The sequence below is a fragment of the Taeniopygia guttata genome, chromosome 3 (genome assembly GCF_048771995.1).
Source record: "Taeniopygia guttata chromosome 3, bTaeGut7.mat, whole genome shotgun sequence".
Lineage (NCBI taxonomy): Eukaryota > Metazoa > Chordata > Aves > Passeriformes > Estrildidae > Taeniopygia > Taeniopygia guttata.
In genome coordinates this window covers 86,997,752-87,014,584 of record NC_133027.1, presented here as the reverse complement: position 1 = coordinate 87,014,584, position 16,833 = coordinate 86,997,752, and the positions used below count along the sequence as shown (strand labels likewise).

Sequence of the window (16,833 nt, the reverse complement as noted above, 5' to 3'; positions counted from 1 at the left end):
TTAACACAAACTGTGTGTCTGCATCTGCCCAGTTGTCACTCAGCAGCGTGTCACTCAGCAGCCAGGAGCAGTGTGCAGCAGCAGCCATGTAAAGATGCAATAAATGAGTAGCTTTGCTTTTCTTCCCTGTGGAACAAGTGCTTCTTGCCTGGATTTCTGCCTGATGGTGTTGCACACGAGGACCCTTAGTTGTACAGGAACCATTGTGCCGTTTAGATTCTTTAAACTGCCATTTAAAAGGAAGTAGCCTTAATGTAGTCTATTAACGCTTAGATTCACCTATTTTAGCTTCTCGAGACTTCTTTCCAATGGCTGCCATGATTTTCTCCCTCTTTTAATTCACTCTTTATCTCATTTCCTGTGGAAAATTTGCCTGTGTGCTCCCATTATGTTCTTTGAGTGCTCTGAAAAAGTGTTAACAGACAGCATGTTTCCAGTAGGGACAAACAAAAGTCCAAATGCCAGTGTTTCATAGGAACTCTCACATCCCCCTCTGCTCACGCACACCAGCTAAGTGGAAGTGCTCTGGATAAAAGAGCTGGAAGATTGACTGGAAGCAAAGGGGAGCCAGGTCTTGCCAACTGCAGGAGCTGTGCATTCAGGAATGATTTTGGTAGTTTTGTTCTTTTCTATTTATTCTGCTGTAATTCATTTGCCCTTCCTAAGTTGCATCCATCCCACCCAAATTCTGCTGTTGTGGTCCATGTTCTGTCTGTCAGAGCTAGGAGCAGTGCTGCCACAGGCACTTGGGAGAGATGTATGTGGGGACACAAAGGCACCTCCACATTCCAGGCAGTGCTGTGGCCTTGGCACCCACACCCTTGTAGCTGTATCCGCTGCATGCTCAGGGAGTGCTCTGCATGTGCACAAACCAAAATATTTATTCTAGTCTTTCATCCTATTGCTCTCTCCACTTGTGAAAGTATCAGACATGCTCCAAAATGGGAGAAATTAAAAAAACTCTCTCTAGTGTATTCCAGCCTCAGGGACTTGGACTATAAAATGTAACTGTTTTGGGGTTAGGTTTTACCTAGCACATTGAAATGGAGCTTTCTGATAAATTAATCCAGGGTCTCACAAGGTTGCCAAAATACTTCATAAATTTGTGTTAGAACTTAATTTTTGACAAGTTAACTCTTACTTAAAACTTCATGGTAGGTAGGAAAACTTGGCATAAGTAAATTGAAGCATTTGTTCCTTTGAAGTTGAAAAGGGAAGTCTTAAGCCTTCTGTAAATTAATAATCATTACCATGCTGTAGATCTCAGCTGTCAGTGAGGTATCTGTTGGTGAGGAACAGAGTGAACTTTCAGTGGAAAATCCATGTTGTTCCTGTAGAGGGACAATTGGAAACATGAGGAAGGCAGCTGGCAGGCTATTTGGTTACACCTGTAATCTGCAAAATCTTGAACAAAAATTAGGTGAAGAATATTTTTGCAATTGACCTTTCAGTGAACTTGCATAAATTTATTTTGCTTACTCAGTGGATGATTACGACCTTCTAATTTGAATTACTAGATTAACCTACACTGAAATATTATGCCATTTATAGGGTTAATGCATTTGAGAAGGACATGCATGCAATTGCCCCCTCCTCTCCCCTCTTCCCCAGCTTTAACACCACAGAGCATCATTCTGAATTGAAATAGTCCATAATGGTCCTTTTTCACTTTTCTTTAACAACATGAGCACTAAATTGTAGCTGTGCAATTATGTAAACAATGGAAATGCTTCCAGAATGAATACTTCCTTTTAAATTTTCATTTTGTGTAATTGCTGAAAGGTTTGGAGCCATAATAAACCAAAATTATTTTACACATTTATCATTCTAAAGGTCAATTATGAAAGAAGTAAAGCAACAACACTGTGCAGAATGAGTAAACCAATTTCCATGGCCATCACCATATGTTTTTCTTATGGCTTATGTTTTCCAGTTGCTATGTATATAGCATTCAATTAAAGTGATTCATTGACCAGGCTGGGAGCTGCTACCCAGAGTTTACGTTTGCAGGGAGGGAAGGAAGCCTGGCTCTGTTTGAATTACCTGATTTTGCCGTATCACTGATAGCACAGATGTCCTGGCTCCCTCACCCTCTCACAAGCCTCTTTCTGCTGATAAGCTCTCTGAGCTCCTGGATTGCTGCCCCAGATTCTGTGGTGTTGTGAGCTGGGCGCTCTGCTGACTGGGAAAGAGGACAAACCTGGCAGGCTACCTGTGAGCGCTGTCCTGGGCTGGTGCTGACCTTGTCCCCCGGGGCAGGGGACAGCCTGCCCAGCCCGAGTTGAAGTGCAGTGACCCAAAATGCCCAGGGTGATGTGCTCAGTGCCGGGGGTGAGCCTGGCTGAGCAGGCTTCTGTGGGCCCTCCCTTGGGAGATGGTTCCTGGGTGTGTATCACTGTAGCCAGCAGCCCATGCTGGGAATTTGAAGGGAAGCCGAAGACTGCTTCAAGAGCTTTTCAAAGGGAATTTTTGAAAGGTTTCTTCCAATGGGAAATTATTTATTCTTAGTAGCACTGCATCTTGTAACTGGCGAGTAAATCCCTGGAGCCTTTTAGACCATGTGTGCCGTCACAGCATTCATGTATGACAGTAATGTTTTGTGGTTCTCCTTACGCCACTATAGGAAGTGTTCTGTGCAGGGAGGGTGGCCAGGATCTGTGCCCTGGTGTGTGACAGATGGGAGCTCTGGAGTGAGGACAGGAGTTAGTGCAGTTGTTTGGAGCAGCTCCCTGTGCCACCACCTCCCCGGCCAGGTTAGGCCGGGCTCTTTTATTGTGGCACATGTCAGCAGCAGCCTGCTCCCATATGCTGCCCTGCTCAGGGCTTGCCCAGCCTTACCTGGCCCTGCTGTACAGGTGTGCTGTGCTGGACCAGCACGGAACGTTAATCAGCCCTTAATTATAACAAGGTATGTCCTTTGTTCTGCGCCAACCAAGAGTTTACCACCCGCTTTATGAGCGGCTATGTCCATCTGCTCTGCTTCTCAATGTTTGCACTAACCCATATTGACTTAAAATGTATCAAAGGAAGTGATTAAAACAAGTTTAAACATTAACTTGAGTGGCATTTTATCTTATTCAAGAAAGTGAAAGCATGATCTGCTACTATGTTAAAAACTAATACTGTATATTTGAATATATAGCCATTTCTTCATAGGATACTGGTGTTACAAACACTTAGTAGAACACTAAGTAGGGGCTGTGCAGGTGTTCAGAGGGCTTTGAGAATATAGTGGAGATGTTCAAGCTTCACTTTGTGAAGAGAAAATTGGTTTTGTCAGCTTTAGCTTTTGCTGTAAAGATTGAGCATGTGGGCACATTATGGGGGTCTCTAGCTCAGGCTGTCTTTGACACATCATGAAACCAGTAAGGATGGACATGGAAAAAGGTTTTCCTTTGCAGCTTTTCAAAATTTTATTGAATAATTATCTACTCAGTATAGCAATAGCTTGGTGTAACTTTTCAGCAAATACAGTGTCACCAATAAAGGATAATATAGATTTTATGCCTAATTTTAGACTTGCTGAAAGCTTGCAGGGAAGAAATCTTAAATATAGGAACTTTGGTCTAGTTTGGAGAGACTGTGAAGACTTAAAATGTGGAAGGATTAAAGATGAAAGGCTTATCTGGAACGTGTTCTGTACCACAGGGTGTTGGTGAGCAAAGCTGGGGCTGCTGCTCTGTTCCTTCAGGGTACCTGAAGCAGAGAGCGGGCCTGGGAGGGGCAGCTTTTGTTCTTGTGGCATAGAATTCTGACAGATTTGAGGAACTCACTTCTCTGGCCTGCTGCAGTGCTTCATGTTAAGTCCATTAAATGTTTGGATGCTTGAATCTGAAGTCTTGTTTAACAGAATGGTTGTGTTTAGGCATGAAGAGACATGAAGGGCGGTGTAGGCTTTGAATAGGAATTTAGGGGTACAAATGTTTTATCAAAATACCAGATGCACTTTGGCTACTCCACACCCCTGAAGTGGAAGGTGGTGAATACATGGAGGTCAGTTTGCACACAGTGCTCTGGGAATTTGCATCTCAATCAGTGTGGGACTAGGGAACCTCAAAGTTAAATCTTCTCGAACCTCAAAGTTAAATCTTCTGACACTTTCCCTTTTGCTTTCTGGCCTCCTGGCTTTTCTCACAGGTGCTTTCTCTTGCAGGACATCCTGAACACCGTCATAAAGCACTGCCTGCCATGGTTCTTCTTCCTGGGGCTGCCAGGCTTCACAATGCTGATCGGGGACTTCCTTGGAGCGGCGACACGTGTGCTGAGCACGGACACTCTGGAGGTGAATACAGCTGATTCAGTACAACCATGCTGACTGGGCTCTTGGGGTGGATCCTGGGGCAGCTGGGCTGGGAAATCCTGGGATAAGGCAACATGCTGGTGCTGCAGAGGTGTTTGATCCAAAGGCTGAGGTGAGGAAAGAGTGTCCTGGCTGATACTGCTGCACACCTGTAGAGCCCCATGAGTGCCACTGCAGCAAGCAAACACCGAGGGAGAGCGGGGAACTCTCTGGGTGACACAGCATCTCAGGCTAAACATCAGCACTAACAGAAATGTGACTCTATAAACTATTAAATTATCAAAGGATAAGTAAAATAGCAAATCAGTAAGGAGTTGCCAAAATAAAGGTACAGGTCTGGCAGTCCTGGGAGAAACAGGAAAGCTCTGTTGCTTGTGAAGCACCAGCTCACAAGAGACCTTTCAGTCTGTTCTGGCTCAGGGGTTTTGCTGCTGCTCTTGACATTTGCATGGCTGAGCAGGTGGCCCTGTGCAGTGCCACAGCCCTCTACTGTTTCAGCAGAACTGGAATGGTTATCCAGCCACACTTCTTCCGTCGGCACTCAAAGAGCTTGGTCAGCCTCACTGTTGATCCAAAGCTTAAGTGCTAATAAGGAATGGATGCTCAATTTTCCAAGAAAAAAACACAAACCAAAACACCCTCTTCCATTTCTCCTGCCTGCATAAAACTAGGCGTGCATTGCATTTTCAACATTACACAGTAGTTAATGTGCTTATCGCTTGTGCTGTGGAGCTTTTGATGGCTGTATTGGAGTAGGGATCTCTCTGCACATTGGCATCACCTGTGCAGCGAGTGTGAGTGGGTTCTGCATGCACTTCTCTCTGTGCCACACGATCATCTCATAGCAGTGCTGGATTAGTGCTTCACCTCCTCACTCAGCTGCTCTTCAGGGGGTTCTGTACTTCCTGTCAGCATTAAATGGCTGATTGTGAGATTGAGTAATGAGGGGAAGTATTAAAGATGTAGGATGTGCTTAGGAGTGGGGCCAGGTGCCAGTGGAGGGGCAGCTCAGCCTCAGGACGGAGCAGCACAGCAGAGAAAGCATGGGCAGGAAGGTGTGTGTTAGGTACTGCTTACACCCAGTTCTTGCTGGAGTTGCAGAGGAAAAGCTCCTGGGTTGTGTTCCCTGGGACAGTTCAACGCTGCAGGAATCATGTGTGAATCTAGCAGTCTGAGTATGGCAGTGCACACTGGCCTCAGAGCTGAAGGCATCTCCACATCTGAAGGACTATTTCAGTGACTATTTTAGTGAATATTTTTTAAGTGACTATTTCTGCCTACTTATCCTTTGCCAGGCTCCCCGGTCTGAAGCTCACACCATCCTTGGTGCTCTTGTGTGCTTTCCAAACATCTACCAAGGAATCCCAACGTTGGGACCCATCTCAGAAGCTGGCGAGAGCATCACAGGAACTGCAGATTTGAAGGTAAAGCCATGTTTATTGTAAATCCTTAGGTAGCCTAACCTGGTTTCCCTATGAACTGACTTCATTCCTACCCAAGGAATGGGTAACTTTGTGGTTACCCTCACAAGCTTCTGTTGCTTTTGATAAATGTGAGGCACCACATTGATCCACTGCTCAAAATTAAGGATGGCTGGAGAGGAATCTCTGAGTTCCTCATGTGGCCTGAGCAGGCAGAACCAAAGGGAATGCAGAAATCCCTTCACATGCTTGGCTCCTGTTCTTGCTTCTTCATCTGGCCTTGGAGAGTAACTGGAGATGTCTTACTTCTAAAATTAAGACAGTTTTATCTTTTCTGTACTAAATAATACACTAACTTTTTCATAACATGTTTTGGTTAGAATCTAAACACTACAGTGTGTATGGAGTGACCACCACTTGTTTGTAACTGCCCCTTGACGCTGTAAATGCATGATTTCCTCTTGCTGCCTATACATTAATTGTAAGCTAATTTGATTTGTCCTCAAGGGCCTGTATATTTGAGTTGTAATCAGTGTTTCTCCCTTGACAAAATACAACTATCATGAGGTAAGGATGCTTTAGCAACAGACAGAGAATTAAAGTGACTTCAACTGTAACTAAAATTAAACAACTTTAAAGTAGATGTATGAAAAAGATGCTTATTCTAATTTATTTTGTTATTTCAGTATTGCCTCATAGATATTTTATTGAAGAATGCTACAGAGGAGCCAAGTGAAGCTGCAAGGTAAAATGCCGAGTAAAAGAAATGGGAAAATATCATAGAATTAGTTAGGTTGGAAACTATCTTTAACATTATGAAGTCCATTTATGGCTTGGGAAAGTCTTTCTTGCTGCTTATCTTCTGCTGCTGCCTTGTGGTTTGGTTCTGTGAAGTTAAGCCTTACTCTGCACTGTGAAGGTGCTGGCCTGTCGTGTTGGAGGGGAAAGAGAGATCTCATCTTTGTGCTATTTTTTCCCCCTAAATATTCCTCTAAATCTCATGACCAGCTCCCTTTTCCTTTTCACAAAGATGCATAGCCATCTGTAGCCTCAGCGTGTGGATCTGTGAGGAGCTCACGCAGTGCACAAGCCACCCCCATGTGAAGAAAGCCATCAATGTCATAGGTGTGACACTGAAGGTATTGCTGTGGTGGGCTCTGGTCAAACTGCTTTGGGGAAAAAAGGCATTTTCACTTTGCAAATAATCACTGATAATCTGAGGCTCAGGCTGCTGCTGTGGTGTCCTGTGCAAGCATGCCGAATATTTGCAAAAACAGCCTGTGTGCCTATAGACTTCTTCCCCAGCAAACTCACATAAAAGATCACATAGACAGTGTCAAACCTGCTGGTTCCTAATGCTGACAATGTGATCTCACAACACTAACATTTTTTATTGTTTGCAAAGATGCAAAATAATAAAATGTAGAGAAACTGAATGCAGTGTATTGTACCTGAATATTTTATTTGACTTTTAATCACCTTTTTTCTTCCAGTTTTCCAATAAGCTGGTAGCTCAGGTAGCTTGTGACGTCCTTCAGCTGCTGGTGTCTTACTGGCAGAAGCTTCAGGAGTATGAATCCTCTCTGTGCCAGAAAATTACGGAAGTACGTCAGATTCTTTAAAACGTTTGCATCGAAATCGTATGCAAAGTTGTCTTAATCCCTTCCTCGGGCTGCTGTGATTTTGTTAACTCCTCCTTTTTTTTATCGTTAGAGAGGTGTTTGCTACACTCCCTGGACCAGTGTAGGTCCCCCATTTGTAGTGACTTGTGTGCAAAATGCTCAGTAAAATGTTTTCGTTGATTGGCATGGGCAGTTGGATGCTCCTAGGAGAACTTAACCTGTTCCATGCCCTGTGCAGTAGAGGTCTGTCTCCACAGAGGAAGAAGCTGATTGCCTTTCTGATACTTGGTTTGTTTGGCTGCAGATCCTGGTGGCCACCATCGCGTTTCTTCTGCCTGGTGCTGAATACTCCTCCATGGAAGTGGATAAGAAGGTGTGTCACTGAAAAGGGCTGTCTCCATTCTTTGTGCAGTTTGAGGGGGGTTTTAAATGTGATTGCTCCGAACCAGAGCTGAATTTTAAACTTTCCAATTCATACCCTAAAGTCTGGGTGAATTTAATAGAACGTACCTAAACAGTGTGGTCCGTATTCTTGTTCAGTTCATAGTTTCACTGCTGCTTTGCTTGCTGGACTGGTGCATGGCACTGCCTATGAAAATGCTGCTGGAGCCTGTGTCTGCTGGTACTATGGAGGATCAACATGCATCCAGAGCTCCTTTGCTGGATTACATTTACAGAGTGAGTAGGGGGAAGGAAGATGATTTACTCTGCCTGGCTATTTAAAGATGCCTTTCACACACCCAGAAGGCACAGAGGCAGCTTTGTCAAGCACTAGAAAATCATGTCATCCAGGTGAGAAGTTACAAATGCAAAATGTTAAGAAGATAAGATTAGAGATGTAGAACAGACAGGGGATGGTGAAGACAAAGGTCAAATGCTTAAAACAACGAGCCAGGGGAAAATAATCTTTGCAGAAATATTTGGATTATTTGAAGTGGACTGTTAAAATACAGAACAAGCCCTGAAGCAAGCTGTTAAAAGTACAGAATCAGTGCAGATGGAGACTTAATTTAGAAATGCTGATTTTGGACACAGGTGGAACGTGTAGTGTGTCAGAACTGGGGGTCCTGCTTGCTGGGTGTGTTGGGGACTGTCCTGGGTTGGTCACTGGATCCATGTCCCCGCAGGTCCTGCACTGCTGCATCAATGGCTCCAGCACCTACACGCAGCAAAACCACTATGTGCTGAGCCTGGCCGACCTCTCATCCTCTGACTATGACCCCTTCTTGCCACTGGGGAACGTCAGGAGCTCCTCAGAGCGAGCCCAGTGCCCCTCCTCCACCGATTTGGGCAACCTGCTCACTGTGGCTGAAGGTGAGGGTGTGCCCAGAGTGTGGGCTGGGCCAGCATATATGTGCAGCAGTGGGAAATAGTGTTCCAGGTTCTATCTCTGCCTTGGAAACGTGCTTCTCCTTACTGCATGTAGCAACTGTTCCTTCAAAATTGAGCACGGCTCTCTCTGGATGAATTCCAGCTGCCTCTGTGATAGGATGTTTGAGTTCGTTGCCAATGCTGCTCCTTAGAACAAATTTATGTTTAGAAGATGTAAAGGGAGGAAGAAACACTGTAAACCACAGAGAAATAGTTTTACACTGAATATGAAAAAACCTATAAATGAGGAGATTTCTGGCTATAAAAGGAGCAACATTCCCATGGGAGAAGTGGAGGCACAGCAGTAGCACATAACTGATGGAATGTGCCTGTGCTGAGGGTACCATCTGAGCATCCAGGAATTCTCTCCCTGCTTCACTTTGCCACCTGCCAGGGATGGAGGAGCATTGCTTTGCAGTGATATCTCTGGTTTTCCTTGGCTTTTCTGCGATGTCACCCTCCTGCTCTGATGGCTGTGGGGATGTGGTGAAATAAAATAAAACTGTGGGATGGGTGTTGCCCTGTTTTTTAAAAGTGTTAAGTTTTCTTTTATAGTTATTTTGAAAGTTTTAAAGTTCTCATAAAACTTCTTTAACCTTCTGATAATGTTTACATATTTCTACTGGAGTTCTCACACACTGTTCATATAAACAATGATTGTTTTGCATTGAAGGCAAAACAGTGTAGTTGGAGATGTGGCAATTTCATCCTCCAATCCACAGTCACCTTTAGAATTCTATGGATACCAGATGTTTGAATAAAACTGTCTCTTTTTCTCCTTTGAACTTACCAAGCTTCTGTATACTCATTTTGTGTCCAATAGCGACAGGACAGGTAGGATCTCCTGGAAAGCTGTTGGAATTATTTCCTTGAACAGGAAGGATGGCACAGCATGGCACACGGGGCAAGCTGCTGCAATGAGGCAGAAATCTGCAGGTGCTCCTTCTGTATTGCCTCTTGATGCTCTTACTGATCCATTGTGTTTTCCTTGGTGGTTTCAGAGAAGAGGAGGAGGAATTTGGAACTGATCCCTCTCACAGCGCGGATGGTCATGACTCACCTGGTGAATCACCTGAGCCACTACCCACTCAGTGGGGGCCCTGCCATCCTCCACAGCCTCCTGAGCGAGAACCATGACAATTCCTACGTGGAGTCCTCTGAGCTGTGCTCAGAAGTGTTCCGCAGCCCCAACCTGCAGCTATTTGTGTTCAACGACAGCACTCTCATCTCCTACCTCCAAATCCCCGCCGAGAAGAAGGTGGGCACTGAACCGGCAGCGGCGCCCTCGGACGTGCGGGTGATTGTCCGGGATATCTCAGGGAAGTACTCTTGGGATGGCCGGATCCTGTACGGGCCTCTGGAGGGCTGCCTGCCGCAGTGCAGCACAAACAGTGCCTTTGTTATCTCCAGCGACTCGCAGCAGCCTGTCCTTTCCCAGAATGATGTCTCCCAGGTGGAGGAGGGAGAGGACGCCCTGGACCAGCTGCTGGAGAGGATCGGGAGCAGCAGCCCCGAGTGCCTCCTGCACCCGCAGCACAAGCTGAATGAGCCAGCGCCACCGCCCTGCGGGATGAGCCCTGAGCAGGAACGTGCCATCACTGAGGCCCTGCTGCAGCAGAGTGCCCAGGAAAGGGAGTTCATTCTGAAATGCAGCTCAGACTGCAGCATGAGCATGGCCCGCCAGGAGCCACCACCTCCTGCCCAGCCCCAAGCCTCCTTTTATTTCTGTCGGCTGCTGCTGAACGACTTGGGAATGAACTCCTGGGATAGAAGGTAGGAAGAGAGGATCCAGAACGTGCTTAGGTACTCTTCTCACTTTTTACCCCTGAATGTGGACACACTTAAGAAAGCAGGATCATATAGCTCGGAGTGAGAGCAGTGATTATTTGAAATAGACACCAATAGATTGTGTATAACAATAATTGTAAGAAATCATATCATGTTAGTTCTCTTAAATACTGTGTCTCTACTGTGTTGCATTTGCCTTCAATCTTTTTCTATTTATTTTTAGAAAAAGCTTTCATCTGCTGAAGAAAAATTCAAAGTTGCTGCGAGAACTGAAAAATCTGGATTCCCGCCAATGGTAGGTGATGTCTGCTGAATACTGATAAGGTTAGTATTTCCCAAGGAAGAATGAGTCTCCAGAACCAAAACTTCATTCCTCTTGAATCTAAATATTGGTATGAAAATTGGACTGTTTGTTTCTCCAGAGTTCTGTAGCCTGAATGGAGAAGCCACCTGCACCGGCACATTCTCTGTGTACAGAGAACTCCAAATCAGTGGCAAAGAATAAGAGATTTTTTTCAAGTTTGCTTTAGCTGAGAGGGAAGAGAATCAAATTGATTGTGACCTGGGTACAGCTGATACAAAATGGTATTTTGTACAGAGTGATCCCTGTGTCAGGAGAAGTACTTTGAGGGGTGATCCACAGAGAACTGCTCCCCAGCCAGGAGGTGACAGAATGAAGTTCTGCATGTTACAGGGTTTTTTTCATTAATTGACATAGAGCTTTTTGAAAAACATCTGCAGCATTGCAGAGTTCTGAGTTTCTTCTGTCCCAACAATTTCCACATCAAATGTGCTTTGCAAGTTTTCAGATAAGCCAACTGAACCTCTCAGCCTTGTAAAACTTCGCCCAGGGTCTGAAAGTCAGTAATGTCTCTTCTGCCTTGTATGTCATCACCCTGTAATTAAAATTCTGTAGATCAAATTATGCTCCCATTAGCACCTGTGCCACCTCGCTGTCTGTGCAGTGCTGCACACATCTGAGTCATTAACCCTGTAATTGGAATTTGGCCACCAGTTCTGTGGCTGATGTACAGGAGGACCAGGCTTGACTCTGCTCTTGGAATTGGGGTGTCTCTGCAGTGAGGTTTTACGCAGTGGCAAAAAAAAGGGGAGGAAATCTGAAAGTGAGTGATGTATTTGTGTGCAGAAAAGAATCGGCACACGGAGCTAAATGTGGGCACCTTATCCTGTGTTTGGAGTGCAGGGGGATCTGAAAAATAATTTTGAGTTGAAGCTTGTTTAATTTTGATTTCTTTTTCCATCCTGTGGCAGTCGTGAGACTCACAAGATCGCTGTGTTCTACATCGCTGAGGGACAGGAGGACAAGTGTTCCATCCTGGCCAACGCCAGGGGAAGCCAGGCCTATGAAGATTTTGTTGCTGGGCTGGGCTGGGAGGTAACCCATAATTTAGACAAGCTACCTTGTTGCTGGTGGCACTACCCAGTTTTTAATTCACAAAAAAAAAAAATAAATTTGCTACACACTGATGGCTTAGCTGCTTTTAGCTCTTGCCATGTTCAGAGCACACTCAGCACAGGAGTTCTTTATGACATGTGTGGTTTAATTTGCTTTGTCAAAATGGTGTGTCATAATCTAAATGCCATGAACATTTTGGTGTTTGGGAAATCCAGATTAGCTGCATGTCACATTTAAGGATCCAAGTGCCACAGCGAGATGCAGCATCCTCAGGCTGTGCTGTTGGGAAAACAAACAAGCCTTTGGACTCAGGCTTGACTTCAGAGAGGTGTTTCTTCTGAATAAACTTCTGGAATAATTTATTCTAAGGGTGTTTTTTCTGTACAAGTCTTCAGTTTCTTCTGCAGTTTTTCTGTTTTTTTCTCTCTGCCTTTTGTGATGTTCCTAGAAGTGGGCCCTCTGAGCCCCACAGAGCCCTTAGCCAGCTGTCTGTGACAGAATACTGTTGTTTCCTTGCTGCTATTTGCTGGAGGAAGGTAAAATAGCTGGATAGATAATGACTCAGAACCTAGTTCAGAGAGATTTACTTTTAGTAAATGTCAAATACAGGCACGGGAAAGACAAATCTAATGGAAAGATTGCAGAGCTGTAGGGGAAGACTTCTTTTTGTCTGAGATGGCTATGGAAACCTATGGTAGTGATTTCATCAATCTTGATGCAGAAGCAAATCCTGATGATGTGTCAGTGTTTTCAGATGGCTGTTGTTTTTGCCTTTGGCTCCCTCAGGTTGATCTGTCCACGCACGGTGGGTTCATGGGTGGCCTGCAGCGCAACGGCAGCACGGGGCAGACCGCACCCTACTACGCCACCTCCACTGTGGAGATCATCTTCCACGTGTCCACAAGGATGCCCTCCGACTCCAACGACTCACTGACCAAAAAGGTAAAGGCTTTCCAGTGTGTTTCACAGCACTGCAGTCACCATTTCCATAGAAGTCTGAACTGAAAGCAGCCTTTGCTGACAGCCCTGGCAGGCTGTCCCGGCATTGTCACACGGTGCTCTGCAGTTGGGTTAGCTGAATTAAATGGCATCTAAATTCTGGGTGCTGAAACACATTAACATTTCCATGGTAGCCTCAAATGCCACCATGAGTAATAATATTAGCAATAATTTCATTTGTACATTGTCTGCCCACCAAAACTGCTGTAGGTTGGTAGAACAAAGCAACCAAATGAGCATCATTAAACCATCCTGTGTGGAACAGCAAAGTGAAAGAGGGCTGACAGGCTTAGGAACCCAAGCTGTGGGAACTCAGGGCATGGGGAATATCTCTCTGTCTGCCCTGGGGTGCTCTGACTCCCAGGAAGGCACTGACTTTGACTCTCATTAATGGAGAAAGCTTCCAAAGCTTCAAAGTAAACTAGAAACCACAAAAGTGTGAAATAGATCGTAGAGAGTAGTTTTGTATGTCACATGGGTGAGAAATTTAGGTTTTAGGATTTTTAGCATATTGTAGATGGATACAAGATGGAGGGTACAGGGTGTTCTCTCAAGTTCCTTTCTTCTTCTTCCTCCTTCTTCTTGGGTTTGGGTGGTATCTTGTAATTGGGTAGAAAAGTCCGCATTGCGAGTTGTTAAGGGTCAGTTATTGGGTTAGAAAAGGTAATAATCTAGGCGTCACTTCTTAATTGGGTAGTTTTGTTTTGATTAGACTTAAAAGGCCTTGCAACACGAGGTTGTTAGCCATTTTGTGCTGTTTTCCTGCATGCAAGGAATCTGGGTGCAGACAGTGTGCTGAAGTCATGATAAGATAACAATAAAGCAAAAGCTGAAGATCGAAAAAGTCCTGTGCATGTGCATCTCCTTTTCCTGACAAAGAACTGCTCCAGGAGGGTTTCCCCCTGCCAGGAGAGCCCCCAGGGAGTTGCCCAACTTGGGACCCACAAACTCGCACCAAGCAGCCAGCTCAGAGTTCAAGACAGTAGCCAGTTAGGCACAAGTCTGACAGGCAGCCTCTGCTTCAGACAGCCAGAACCCAGCCTAAAAGTCTGTTGGTATTGGTACTTAATTGTTTGTCTTTCCTATCGAGGAGCAATTTCAGAGTATGCTGTTTGCCAGCTGCTGCTTAGACTCAGAGATTTTTGGGGTATATGAAATCTCTGCCTTTTTAATTAGCATGGGCAACTTGTCCTGCAAAGGTTGTTAGCATGCATCAGTAATGCTGCAGCAGCCATCCAGTTGGTTTCAGAATGATGTGTGCTTTTCTTTGAAATATAAAGGTGGAGTCTCTGATTTCTGGTTCTGAAAAATTGCCCAGTGTTTTGTACTAAAGTCAGATCTTGTCTTTTTTATTGTGATATCTGTCATTAAAAAAAAAATCAGCAAAATTACATGTTTCTCTTTTTGTATGTAACTCTCTACCTTCATGGAAGCAAGGCTATGGAAAAATGTACTCTTGAGTGCTTCAGGATGGAGCAGTGGGGTAGTGGTGTGTAGGACAGGGCTGTAGAGTCTCTGTGACCATACCAGTATAGGACTGTTTGTATTTTTATTGTTCCTGACCAGTATTTGTCCAGCTGCTAGACCAAAACGCCAGTGATGAATGATTTCCAATTGCCCTAGGCAACATATTCCATATTCCTATGCTCCATTTCTTGTACCATGAAAAAATCTCTGGTAGTGCTACTTTGCTTCAACTTAAGCTCATTGATTCTTATCCTATTTCACATGGATATGAAGGGCAGATTATTTTGCAGCACGCTTACACATGTCTGAGAACTGCTGCCATGTCTTTCCCAGATGTAGTTTTCCTACACAAACTGTGGCCGTTTGTTTTGTCTAACCTTCCCTTGTAAGTCCTTGGTTTTGTGGAAGCCTGGCAAATTCATTGGGGTATGGTCTGGCTGTTGAGTAATTCATCACCTGAGAGAGGAGAGCACAGTGTGGCAGAGATACAAGGGCAAGAATGGGATTTAGCTGCAATCAGTCCACTTATTCTCCTTATTTTTATCTATGTTACAGATTTATCACAGACTCTGAGGCTCTTGTTATTCTATTTGTCTTCTCTGTGTTTGCTCTAAGAGAATTTCTTCTCTGTGAGAAGCAGAAACCAAAAGCATTTAGTAGCTGCCAGTCTCCAAGTTTTGTACTGCCAGGAAACCAGGCCAGCTCCAGCACATGCTGTCTACAGAAAATAACTGCAAAGGAATTGCTCCAAGACCTTTTCAAAAAACCTGAGATCTGCTCTAGGAATGGAACCCTGCAGGGATCAAACTGGAAATTCCAGTGAAAGACAAATGTCTGAGCAGGCTCATGGGCCTGAGGAGCTGCAAGAGTGGCTCAGACCAGATGACTTCCAGAGGGCTTTTCAGTGTGTACTCATCCATGGTTCCACACACAACAGTTTCATTCAGTTTGTTGCAGCTTCTGTTGTGAGCAAATATGCAGTTCTGTGGAGATCAGCATGGATTGTTGACAGATTTTACAGACTGGCAGCTGTGAGTGGAGAATAGGTGCATTTCAGAAGCACTGCACTTTCTGGAAGGTGAACAACTCTCTGGGCTTAGGTCCTTACCTCACATTGTTGAGGCAGAATGTCTAGGTTAAAAGATTATTTCTTACCTAGTATTTATTACCTCTTGCCATCAAGGCTTTTGTTTTATGAGAGTGTGAGAGAGAAAGATGGAAGCCCATGGCATTCATTCAGTTTCTGCTCCTACAGCTCAGCCATACCTGGTAATATAGGAAAGTGGTGCTGGGAAGAGAGAAGTTCATCAGGATGCAATGGGGGCCACAGCTTCTTTTTTCTTGCCCTCCTTCTGGGATCTAAGGTTCCCCTAATCTGAAATCTTTGTGATTGCTGGGGTTTCTTCCCTGCTTCTTTTTCCTCAGACCAAGAGAGGCTTCATCCCTGTCAGCACGCTCCCAGCTGAATAGAAGGACTGCTGCCCTGGGGAGCCATAGCAAGGCCATAAATTCTGGGGGCTGTGAAATTCAGCAGATGTAGTAATTTTACTTAAATATGTTATTGCAGTTTGTTTTTACTGAATGCAAGGATAAATTAAGTTCTGGTATGAATTTCTCAGAGTAAGTGCATTTCCACTGGGGATGAGCTTGCCCCCTTGCTGTTGTGCAGTAGAGCTGTTTGCAGTCTGCATTTTTTTATTTGAGGTATATGCTGACATTATATTGCTAATTCAGAAGGGAAGAAAGGAAAAAAAAAAGAAAGAAAAAAGGAAGAAAAACCCCTCTCCAAATAAGTCTTGGCCCCAGCAGAAATCTTTCCTAGTGGAGTAAACAAAATTCAACTGATCTCTTTTGCTGCTGTAGGGTTCAGTATCATTGGTTCCAAACTTTATCTGCCTGTCTTCTGGCAAAGAGTGAAAATCAATCCCAGGAATGGCATCCTACCATCCCTGTCTTGTTCTGCTCAAATTGTGCTTAATGGTTTAAAGATGTGCTGTCCAATTTCTCAGTGATTTATTTCATCTTCTCCATTGTCAGAGCAGAACTTTTTCAATTCAGAAATCTGGTTGCAACCCCATACTGAACTCTTGCTCCTTTGCTGCAGAAATTTGTTAGCTGCGACTAGATTAGATTTTTAGCAGCTAATCTGACTGCTGTAGGGGTTTGGAGAGTGGGGACAGAGCTGTGCTATTGGATTTGTCCAATTCATTTGACTCCAGGACTATAATTGCTCTTATGTCTTACAAGGCTTTTATGGCCTCGGGCTGGCGAGCAGCAGAAAAACAAATTGGCAGTGATACAGTGAGAGTGAAAGAGAATGAAAGGCACACATTATCAGTCTCCAGGCAGCCCTGCTCTGGCAGGAAGTTTCTTGCTTAATTTACAAATAAAACTTAGATTTTAGGATGGACACACAGTCAGCCAGACAACGGGGATGTCAGGCCCCAC

The 16,833-nt window shown here is 44.6% G+C and overlaps 1 protein-coding gene across 11 annotated transcripts in view; it reads left to right on the top strand.

Annotated features, from left to right (window-relative positions):
* The window catches only part of RALGAPA2 (Ral GTPase activating protein catalytic subunit alpha 2), a 96,227-nt gene that overhangs the window by 36,694 nt on the left and 42,700 nt on the right, over window positions 1-16,833 (top strand). For all 11 annotated transcript variants that reach the window (XR_012055185.1, XR_012055184.1, XM_030268642.4 and 8 more), the window contains 12 exons: window positions 4,154-4,282; window positions 5,596-5,724; window positions 6,408-6,466; window positions 6,752-6,860; window positions 7,215-7,325; window positions 7,648-7,716; window positions 7,884-8,021; window positions 8,471-8,657; window positions 9,716-10,487; window positions 10,726-10,797; window positions 11,775-11,898; window positions 12,706-12,861. Coding sequence is in view for 9 of the 11 variants with exons in the window: in XM_030268642.4 (XP_030124502.4) it covers window positions 4,154-4,282; window positions 5,596-5,724; window positions 6,408-6,466; window positions 6,752-6,860; window positions 7,215-7,325; window positions 7,648-7,716; window positions 7,884-8,021; window positions 8,471-8,657; window positions 9,716-10,487; window positions 10,726-10,797; window positions 11,775-11,898; window positions 12,706-12,861 (2,055 nt within the window). In the remaining 2 variants the exon portion in view is untranslated. The remainder of the gene's footprint in view (window positions 1-4,153; window positions 4,283-5,595; window positions 5,725-6,407; window positions 6,467-6,751; window positions 6,861-7,214; window positions 7,326-7,647; window positions 7,717-7,883; window positions 8,022-8,470; window positions 8,658-9,715; window positions 10,488-10,725; window positions 10,798-11,774; window positions 11,899-12,705; window positions 12,862-16,833) is intronic.